We start from the raw sequence: 11,502 nt of genomic DNA on the forward strand, positions 1-11,502 counted from the left end.
AATAAATATAACTTTGAAATTATTTCGCAAACTAATTGCTTAACATTGATAGTATAACATTATATTAAGGTGGCCGGTGGACCGGGAATTTTTTGAGCCTGGAAAAAATTGTGAAATGACAGTGAACTTATTTCTTAACCGGAAATCTTAAAAAAAAAAATCAAATTTCACTAACTTGATACCGCAGGGAATTATGCAATTTTTAGTGAATTCAATTGGAATTCTTTTGCGTTTGAAAAGGTCAATTTGTCGCAATATCAAGTATGAAATAATTCAGTTTACACTGCGTAATTTTAAAGTCCTTTTCTTTTAACAATTTCCCTACCTCCACCTTAATTTTTAAACGTTAATTTTTTTTTTTAAATGCTGTTTTGAAGGCTTGAAAAATGTAGATTTAAAGTGTTTAAAATTTAACGAATTTGATAGTAAGAAGTCAAGAATGAAATAATAAAGACGTTTTACTTTCACAATTGAGGTGACGGGTGCAAGAACTCGATAAGCGCTCAAAACCGCGTAGAAGTATTGTCCACTCAGGAAAATCTATTAATAGAAAAAGTGGCCGAAAAGTCTTACAAAATACACCTCCGTATTCACCTTGACGCGGCCGACAAATTTTTTTATCATACTTTTTCCTTCAACAATTATTACTCAAGATAAACATTAAAAAACTAGACAATTTTTCGATCAAAAATCGATTTTTTATAGAACACAGCTCGTCATTATTCGGCCGGTCAGCCATTGAAAAAATGTTAGTTGAAAGAACTTATCACGAAAAAGTTGTTTACTAGACTTCGAGAAAGTTTTTCTGAAAATTGGTGAGCACATGCTGCCGCTGCAGTATTCCGGTTATCAGCTGTTCTTACTAATTCACAGAGCAGCAGCGGCAAACAACAAAACGCTCCAGCGGCAGAGTGTATTTACTTCAACTCGCTACCGTTTTAACAGTTTCAGACCGATTTTTTTCAAATTTTCAGAAATACTTTCTTGAAGCCTAGACTTTCTCGCGATAAGTTCCTTCAACTGATATTTCTTCGATGACCGTCCCACTGGTCGAAATTGTCAAAACGTGGTTTCCGTTTGGAATTTGTTACTGAATAGCAATAAACAAATTACATTTTTAAACAAAGTGCTTTGCTGGTAGTCACCGCGTATATATTCACAGTAAACCATACAAATTCCAAGCATTTTTATCAACAAACGGCTGAATAATCACGAGTTTTATTTTTTACAATTAAATTAAATGAATAAACAAGTTTCATCATAAAAAATTGTGAGTCGTGTTAAGGTGAATACGAACGTATATTTTAATAGATTTAATGCTTTCACGATGATTCATTTTGATAAAAAGAGATCTTTCGGGCTCTAATAGTGTAAAAAACTACGAATATTGCCGACGTTTCGTGAACATTGCAGTTCCCTTCTTCAGGACTAACCTGAAACTGAGGAATCTGGTTATGCTGTTCTTATGTATACTCTGATATTGGAGAGAGTTCCACATTAAGTCACGCTTTAATTCAAGCTTGTTTACCACCCCCCCCCCCCCCCCCCCCCCCCCCCCCCCCCCCCCCCCCCCCTTCCGCTTGTCTCGCTCACTCACGAATTAATGAGACCCCCACCTTTAACATCAAAAATATAAACCTGATTAACACTTTTTTATTCTTCTCAAAGATAATATAAAACAGCTAGGATATATATGGACTTAATACTTTTCAGGCTGTCAATTAAAAACAAGAAAACCCTCCGTGACATCACACGCAGAATATGTTACGATATGTCATATTCCCCATATATCACGATTTGTCACGCTTGACAAGAACCTCCCTCTGACCCTCGGTGCGTGATATCATAAGTGAACGCTCCCTTGTGTGTTTTTGCTATGACGGTTGTTTTGTCCAATAAAATGTTATGCCCCGTTTCGATATAATGCTCAGCTAGCGCTGATTGCGTAAATGTATTAGCCTGACTTTAGTCTCATGTTCCTTTATACGTTGGCTCACCGCTCTCCCAGTTTCTCCAATCTCGTTTGATTTAGTTTCCAGGTTACATCTACTATCAGTGAAAAAATGGTAGGCATCTGGGTTTGAAGCTTAACAAATTAGCAAAAAAATCCTAGCGTAGTAAGTTAATAGTCTTTTGAAAGTTTAAAGTGCTCTATGTGAATAAGCTTAAAGACGTTAATGTAAAAAAATGTTGTGCTTTGCAATGTGAAAAATGTAAAAAGTCTGGAATTTTTGTCACATTTGAGAAGAGTCAAGTTTAAAGGATTATTTTGTATACAAGAGGCATTAGGGATAATTTGAAAAAAATTAATGAATATAAAGAAAACATTTCTGAACAAATTGCAATTAACAATTTTGAGAAAAAAATAAAAATTGTTGTTTAACATAACAAAAGTGTGCAACTGTACCATCTTCACTTCTAATCGATATTAAAGCGATTAAATCTACAAACTGTAACAGATGGTTAGTAATTATTTAAAATTTCCCGAAAACATGTCACTGTTTTTTCCGTCCTGAAAATCGAATTTTTATAATCCGTCGCGCACGTTGCAGCGAGCGAGGTAGCGAACAAACTTAGACGACGTCAAGTGCAAAAATTCATAACACTTGGAGATTTCATTTCTCCAAAATTTCTCCTGCATATTTGACAATCTTGAGCAAAAATTCCAAGTTCAAAATAAATAAAACTGTTTATAAAAATGCAGTAGGAATGGAAGCTTCTAATGTGTCCCCTAAGGGTTTACATTTTTCTTACACCTTCTCTATTCCTTTACACACCCTCCACACACTTACTTGGTGGTGGAAGGGGGACCTACAGTTTAAGGTGGGTTCCGAACCACCAAGAGCAACAGCCTTAAGTACTTTCGAGAGAACCTTTTTCTCTAGAGGTACCGGTCCCACGACTCTCCGGAGATGAACAACTCCCTTGCTAGGCTAGTGTTCACCGCATGGGCCACCGAGACTCTTCCAGAGTGCGAGGCGGGAATCGAACCCGCAAGCCGAAGGAGTGGGTCCAAAGCCTACGCTTTAGCCCCCACGACCATCGTCCCACTATAAAAATGCAGTATATTAATATTAAAAAAAACAACAAGAGGTATGTTATACTGTTTTGAAAAATCATATCTCGAGATATGTGCCTCTTTTTTTTATTTCAATGTGATACTCAAGAATCTCGAGATATGATTTTTCAAAATTTGATAATGGGGAAAAATCATTTGTTTTCAATCGCTCACTGTAAAAGAAGTTTCGAAAAGAAAAAACTATTCTTGTACCGAAAATACGCATTCACCCACAAGCTTTACGAAACAGTATAACATACCTCCTGTTGTTTTTTTTCATATCAATATATATATATATATATATATACGTGGTTACGGCTGAAATTCTGCGGTTGTCCTTATGACAAATTTTTAATTATATATATATCCTCCAAATCATATTTAAAATATGTTTTTGTTCAACATACCTCCTAATAGAGGCTTGTTCTTTTTCTAATTCTCTCTGGGCCCTAGCTTTTATCTCCTCTTGCGCTTGTTTCATCTGTTCCTCCATCTCAGTTTCATGCTGCATGGCTCGACGCCTTTTCGCCGTATTACTTCGTCCAGCTTCCTTGACGCTAAAGAACATGGGACCAAGTTCTGCCAGCCAATGCCCTTCCACAGCGGTAACGCACTGCATATATTCTTTTGCTGTCATCACCAGCTCATGATAAACTACGTAATCAGGTGTAAATCCCATTCCAAATAAGGCAGAAGTTGGATGCAAGTGACATGGCATTCCCGTTCGACAATTGACATACTCCCCAATACCTTTCAAGCGAGCTGCCTGATGAAAATAGGCAGAGCAAATGCATTTTCTAACGATATCCCATTCAGTTCCACAGCTGACGACTTCCATCTTTTGCTGCTTGAGAATCTCCTCCAATTGTTGTCGAACTTCTCGTACTTTGCGCATCGCCTTAGCATGAATAAAGTGGTCGTTGCACCACATACTTGAATAATTATTTTGCTTCCACTGCTTGTAGACGTTCAGAAATGTTAGATGATCGGATTCAGGAACCTGAAACTTCTCTCGAGCTGAGTCCGAATCCTCTTCTCTACCTTTTGGACGATAGAAGATAGAAGGTACTGACAGCATTGATACTACAAAAGTTAAGATATTATGTAGAAATTAGAATAATTACAGTTTACATAGGTATTCAGGAACAAGACTTTGCCAAGCAATGCAGCACCATCTTTGAATCCATGTACTTGCAATAGGGAAAACAATGAAACTCTTCTTACCTATAATCAGAATTTCATCTGTGCATTTAAGTTGAGATGCCACAATCAGCATTTGGCACTGAGGAGGATCCAGAGGAAATTCAGCCATCTGACGACCCAAGGCCGTGAGTTGTCCTGTATTATCCAGTGCTCCCAAAATCCAAAGCTGATAAAGGGAATTCAATATATTATCCTGCGGCGGTGGATCCATAAAGTGAAAGGCGAGCAAATCCTGAACTCCCAAGGACTTGAGAAGAAGAACCGTGTTTGCCAAATTAGTCCTCTGGATTTCGGGAACTCCAGTCAGCAGCAGTTCATCCAAATATTGTCTCCTAGTGTACAATCTGAAGCAATTTCCAGGTCCTGTTCTACCAGCTCGCCCAGCTCTCTGATCCGCATTAGCCCTTGACACAGGGTAAACCTGTAAGGCGTCCATTCCAATTCGTGGATTATACACTTTCAATTTACAATACCCAGAGTCTATCACAAACACAATACCATCTACAGTAAGCGAAGTTTCAGCGATATTTGTTGCCACGACACATTTCCTAACGCCATCTTCTGAACTCTGGAAAATCTTCGCCTGGAGATCCGAGGGCAACTGAGAATAAATGGGAAGTATTGATAACTCTGGAGATGATTCAATCTCTGCTAAACGGTCCTTGAGTGTTTCGCAGGTGACCTCGATGTCCTCCTGCCCAGGCATGAAGACTAAGATATCACCTTTCGGAGGTTGCAGATGAATGTGGAGGACCTGCTTTACAGCAGCATCAACGTAATCTTCCACTGAATTTTTGGAGTAATTGATTTCCACTGGAAAAGTTCTACCCGGGATGTGGAATGTTGCAGCATCTCCGAAGAAGGCGGAGAACTTGGTGGAATCCATCGTCGCAGATGTGACAATCAGTTTGAGGTCGTAGCGGCGGGTGATGATTTCTCGTAGAAGGCCGAAAAGCACATCTGTAGAGAGCGACCTTTCGTGAGCTTCATCCATAATGATGACGCTGTAACGATCAAGGTCACCCTCTCGAAGACTTTCTCTCAAAAGAATACCATCCGTCATATACTTTATAACTGTGTCTTTCGAGGTGCAGTCCTCGAAACGGATCGCATAACCCACTTTATCGCCGAGGGACGTTCCCATTTCGTCCGAGACTCGCTTGGCAACCGACATAGCTGCCACTCTTCGGGGTTGGGTGCATCCAATGATTCCGTTCCTACTAAAACCCTCCTCATGGAGATACTGAGTCAGCTGAGTAGTTTTTCCGCTACCAGTCTCTCCAACAATTATAACAACACTGTTCTCACGAATCACGGATAGCAGTTGCTGCCGGACCACGAAAACAGGGAGAGTCCTTCTTTGGTTTTGGATACCTTGATATTTAGAATCTCCGGCAGTATCGTCGCTAATGTGTCGAGCATACTTATGACCAGATTTGTAATCACCATCGGATGATTGTTCTTCGTTCTTCTCCTCCTTTCTCTTGTCCTTCACTCCCATGATGTTTCCGATTTGAGTGCCACCCAACTCCCAATGTTTCTTCTGAGCTTTCCGACGCTCCTTCTGTTCTCGATAGACGCGAACGAGAGGAGAGCCTTTCCTAGCGACGAGAGCCATTTCGGAAGTTGGGTCACGAACCGGAACAACAGGTTCTGGTTGTTTTGTAAAAACAATTCGACCATCCAGAAACGGTGGCACAACGTTATGCACGAGGAGATGCACCCTTGCCTCTGCCTCGTCATCGGGTTCGTCATCCTGATCCAAAGAACTAACAACTCCTGAAGTGAGCATTCTGTTTCGCTCCCACAACTCATTGTCCTTGTTTATTTGTCTTTGCTGGGCTGAAACGCGTTTCTTTCGTCTAGCCTCTTGTTCTAGTTCTTTCTTTTGAGTATATTCTTCGGACACATCTCCAAAGTGTCTTGCTTCATCGTCACCTAGAGAGTACCATTCTCGATCGACCCTGGAGAAGATAAAATTTAGTTATGCAAACAGACTATGAAGATAATAAATACGGTAATTCGTAGGTGTTCCTTACTTTTTCTGCTCTTCTTCCCAGAGTTCTTTCTCTTCGCCATCGACCATTGGAGTGGCGCCGGTTGGTTTTTTGTCTCTGTTCCAAGCGTTAAATTTATACGAAGGAGTAAATTCACTTCTGATGCTGCTTGATTCTCTGCCTCTGGAACAATAAGGTTGTGGTGTCGGATGATCCCAACTGGAACGACGCGGTCCCTCGTCATCATCATCATCATCATCGTCCCAGTTACTTTTCGATGTGGGATCCTGTTAATCAAATATTCCAAAACTTAATTCTTAATTCTACTAAGTTTGAATCACATTTTTAATCAGGATATCTAGCGATTCTTAGGAACAAAATTCAATGTCTTTCCAGCGTTTCAATGTAAACAAATAAAGTTTTCCCAAGTCTCCTTTTGTTGCCTTCTGTGTAAACAAATAATGAAATAACCATTTCCTATACACGTTAAAAATAGTAATTACTTTCTTCATTGTCCAACAATTTCTAAACGAAGCAGAACCATAAATAAACGAATTCTTAATTTCTTCTTAACATAAATCCTCGCATGAGAACTAAAATACCTAATACCAAGTGACTGCGAATCTAAGAATATAAGGTTTAAAGTTTTTGTAATATTCTACCGGTATACACTAGTAAAATGGTTAGAAATCAAAATGCTATTTTGAACACAGCACAGTATGGGCTCAATAAAATGCCCTTTTTTCAGGGTGTGAGAGAGAGACGCTGTGAGCTCAGCGGATTTATTTTTAAAAAACACGCTGAAAAGTCTCCTTTTATTAATTAGTCTCCATTATTATAAAATGTTCATCCTTTAGAATAAAGAAAAAATTTACGGAAAATTCAGTTAATTGAAGCATTGGCCGAAATAACGTCGTATCAACACATACTTTATATTCATGGACTTCTATGTACATGAGTTTTACTTTAAACTGTTTCCCTATTCCGCGGAAGCGCTGCGATCAAAAATTTAAAAATTGAATTCAGAATGAAATGCCAGAATAGTCAAGGTGTCGGAACTTGATATTTTCATGGGGCCCGAAAAGTTTGAACAGTTTTATTTTTTATTACTTCTTTTGTTTATGAAAATTTTGAAGTATATGTGCTTCAAAGTAAATATTTTTTCCCCCTAAACTTAATAACTAACCTTTCCAATAATTAATAATGTTCTTATTTGGGTGTTTTCTCTATTCTATATTAAATTCTCTTAAAAATAAAACTGTGATTTCAAGATAGCGCCAACTCATGCCAATCAAAACTCATAAAAGTTTTACTAGTTCTGGTACAGCGGCGCCAATCAGATATTGAGTAACCCGTGTCTCAACTCTCTCTTGAGAACCTCTAAGTGCCACCTATAGGAAATGACATAGGATCCTATATAGGTGCCTGTATAGGACACTCCCTAATACGGTACCTAATGGTACCTAACTAATGGTACGTATGTCTCTAGGTGCCCACAGAGGACCAAAAAAAACTTCTGCGGAGCCGTAGGTGCCACACAATAATCCTGTGCACCTGGAGATGGTACCATACAGAAACATACAGGGTCCCATATAGGATCCTACGTCATTTCCTATATGTGGCACCTATAGATTCCTATAGAGGATCCTATGTAGGTTCCTATATACGAACCAATATACTGTCTAAATCTAAATCAGTGAAATTTCACTGATTCAAATACCTAGAAATGGGACAGTGACAATAAGTGAAAAGTTACTTATTGATTCAGTGAAATAAACACTTTTAAGGGTTGCAACATTGCACCATGTCAATTCAGCAATCATAATAAAATAATATTTTAGTACATTCAATCAAAGAATCATAGCAAAAACTTAAAACCCATAAATATCATCAAATACTAAAAAAGGTGAAAAGTATCGATGCTTTTCAATGACAGACAACCTCACACATTACTTCAATTTCAAGATTGGACTGTCATGTACACAACCGTTAAGTAAGTACTTCCTATACGAGTTAGAATGTATTCTTTCCGCAGTTAATTCAGCAGACTTACAGTCCGAAAATTAATAAATGTATTTCATTAAGGAATTCTTCATGCTCCTTAAGTAAAAGAGTAATAACAACGCTTAACTTAAAATTTTAGAGGTTATAGATCACATAACTTAACTGGTTACTGAACTGATTAGTGAAAAAGTCAGAAATCACTGATTACTCAGTAAGATGTCCAACTACTATTTCAATCAGTGAATTTTGCACTGAATCATATTTGGACAGTAGGAATTTTTAGTAGGGAAAACTTCAATGTTAGACTTAGAATATAAACTTAGTATATAAACTCGACTATTTTGGCATTTCGTTCCCAATTAATTTTTCGAGTTTTCCATCGCAGAGCTTAAGCGGAATAGAGAGACAGTTTAAAGAAAAACTTATATACATAGAAATAGTTGGATACAAAATATGTGTTAATACAATGTTATTTCAACCGAGGCTTCAATTATTATCACGTATTCTTAATGGGAATGATTCACACAGCCCTGCATGTTGACGCTCGAATCCTGATTCAAGCCTCATTTCATTGGGGCCGAATAAAATGTCCAAAAACAATATTAAATTATGTTTATTACAATCTATAGAATAACTAGTACAGTCGTACAAAAAAGGCCTTGAAATCTTTATGTCTCTATAATAAATAAAAGCTAAATTATGCCTTAATTTCTTGAAAGCTTTGCAATAGAAAGGGATTTTATAAACTATATTTTTCTTTTATGGGACAAAAAGATTCAAATTGTTTTTCAATTTTTTATTTTAAAAAACGCTTTAAAAGCAGAGAATACAGAAATACTTCAAATTTAAGGTCTGCATGGCCAAATCAAGGGTATTTTCAGATTTTCAAGGTCTCCAGTCGCTACACGCCTTATTAACGTACATTTTAAGAACGACATGCATGGTTAAATACATAAATAATTTTAGCAAGTGTAACCTGATATTTAATTGATAAGATGTCACGTTAAATAAGAACTTCTTAAACCACTAAGAAAAATGTTTCCTTCATGCGTAATACTCATACCCTTGTCCGGAATTTTGGAGTTTGTGGTTCATCTCTGAATCGAGGAGTTTGTCTCGAACTACGATCCCTGCTACTGCTTCTGTGATCTCGTTTTCGGTCTCGATCTCCGTCCCTGCTGCTGCTTCGATATCTGTCCTTATTTCTTTCACTATCTCGACCATATCCAGTCAAACTCTGTCGCTTTAACCTCGACTTTAATCGGTCCCGAGCTTCGTTGTTTACTCCTCCCGTATACGTCGGAGTTTCCTCTTGAGGAGAACGATATTTCTTCTCTTTCTCTTTCCTAATTTTTTGAGCTAACTTATCAAGACCAAATGCAGAACCCTGAGGTTTCTTGAACGTATGATCCGACTGATCTGACGTTCTTTTTCGTATAATCAATCCGCCAGGTTCATTCGTCGAACCTTCTAACCTATACACGTCGTCTTCTGATGCTTTCGACATTACTATTATTATCCTGTTTGTTTCACTTTGAGTCAAAAGGACAACATGATAATGTTCTCATTTCGTTGTATTACAAAAACTAATGATTCTAAATCTCTTTTTGGATCATGATATCTGAGGATAAACTATCAAAACTGACATAATACATGAGACAGAGACGACCATACAATCAACATCTTTCCAACTTAAACCAATGATGCCAATATTAGGTATTATCACCAAAATAGGGCAAAAATGAACACAACTTCAACCATCAGCTAACTTCGTTTTGTCACAAGCTGAGGGGAAAACAATGGATCATATAAACTTTCTTTCTGCAATATCTTTGGAATTAATGATCATCATTTTATTATTTCATTAAATAGTAATTAAAAAACAAAAACTATTTTTCAAATGCACTTATATAGAAAAAATGAGCTTTTACGAAGATATTAGCAAAATCGGGCAAAAATGAACTGAATCCCATGCATTAGGTCCCTTGTTTTCTCCTCAGCAATCTACAACGTGGAGTTAGCTGTTGATTGAAATGAAAATACCTAATTGGCACCCTGTGTTACTGCGCTTGCGTTAGGACTGCGCGCTGGTTAGCCGCACTTGGCGCGCGATTCAAAATTACATTAAAATATGCAGAAGAATATATACAAATTGCGTAACTTTTTATTTCCGGCAAAAAAAATTATAACACATATATTACATGAATAACAGTTCCTTCTCATTGAATTCCAAACAACAACCTATATTTTACAAAACATTTAATTTAAAAGAAATTTCTTGAAAAAGTGATTGAAAATAATTATTTCTAAGTTTTTCATATTTTGTATGTATATTTGCGGCAATTAATATAATTAAATAACCTATAAATATATGAATTGTCACGCCTGCATTGTAGTTATGTAGTTATGATATTTCAAAAAATGTATCTATTGAAAAATGTTATGTGAAATATAAGTCTGTGTTTGAAATTCAATGAAAATAAACTGTTATTTATAAAATATATGTGTTATATTTTTTTCTTGTCTGATATCAAAATTTACACAATTTGTATACACTTGTGCATATTTAAATTATTATTTATTTAAATTGCAAGAATTGTTTTTTAATGTAATTTTGAATCAAGCGCCCAGTGTGGCTAACCAGCGCTCAGCCCTGACGCAAGCGCAGTAGCGCAGGGTGCCAACATTAGCATCATCAAAGATCCTAGATCCTAGGTAATCATCAAAGGTCCTAGATAGGGTTGTGAGCAATGAAACGTAACATTCAAACTTTCACTTGAAACTTTCAAATGTTTCACAGTCAAATTTTCATCGTTTCATGAAACATTGGGGGGAAAGGAGAGAACTTCCATATGCGCATGCGCGGAAATTAGATCAGGTTAGGTACTTGTAACTCGTAGCGTAAGCCACTTCGCCGCAAGTTTAAACTTTTTTTAAAATTTTATTTAGTGTTTCTCAATGTTTCTCAGTGTTTCTGCAGTAAAATTGTGATATTGGTGAAAATATTAAAAATTGTTGCTCTGAATACTTCAAAATAAAACTAATAAATATACATATATAATTAAAAATTTGTCATAAGGACAACCGCAGGATTTCGCCGGGAACGGGTGCTAATCTGAATAATTGCACCCGATTCCGGTGAAATCGCGGTAAAATTTCAGCCATAACCACGTCTCACAACCGTGAGATAGGTGGTTACAGTCTGTAAAGGAATCAATACGACGATCCAGCAAAAGCCTC

The 11,502-nt window shown here is 37.1% G+C and overlaps 1 protein-coding gene across 1 annotated transcript in view; it reads right to left on the reverse strand.

Annotated features, from left to right (window-relative positions):
* LOC117174650 (pre-mRNA-splicing factor ATP-dependent RNA helicase PRP16) overlaps positions 1-10,204 on the reverse strand; it is an 11,980-nt gene extending 1,776 nt beyond the window's left edge. Inside the window, exons 1-4 of the mRNA XM_033363932.1 lie at positions 9,326-10,204; positions 6,301-6,545; positions 4,283-6,225; positions 3,466-4,141 (exon numbers count right to left, since the gene is read on the reverse strand). Of these exons, the coding sequence (XP_033219823.1) occupies positions 3,466-4,141; positions 4,283-6,225; positions 6,301-6,545; positions 9,326-9,769 (3,308 nt within the window). The 5' untranslated portion in view covers positions 9,770-10,204. The remainder of the gene's footprint in view (positions 1-3,465; positions 4,142-4,282; positions 6,226-6,300; positions 6,546-9,325) is intronic.
* Between the last annotated feature and the right edge of the window lie 1,298 nt (positions 10,205-11,502).

Source organism: Belonocnema kinseyi, chromosome 6, assembly GCF_010883055.1.
Source record: "Belonocnema kinseyi isolate 2016_QV_RU_SX_M_011 chromosome 6, B_treatae_v1, whole genome shotgun sequence".
NCBI lineage: Eukaryota > Metazoa > Arthropoda > Insecta > Hymenoptera > Cynipidae > Belonocnema > Belonocnema kinseyi.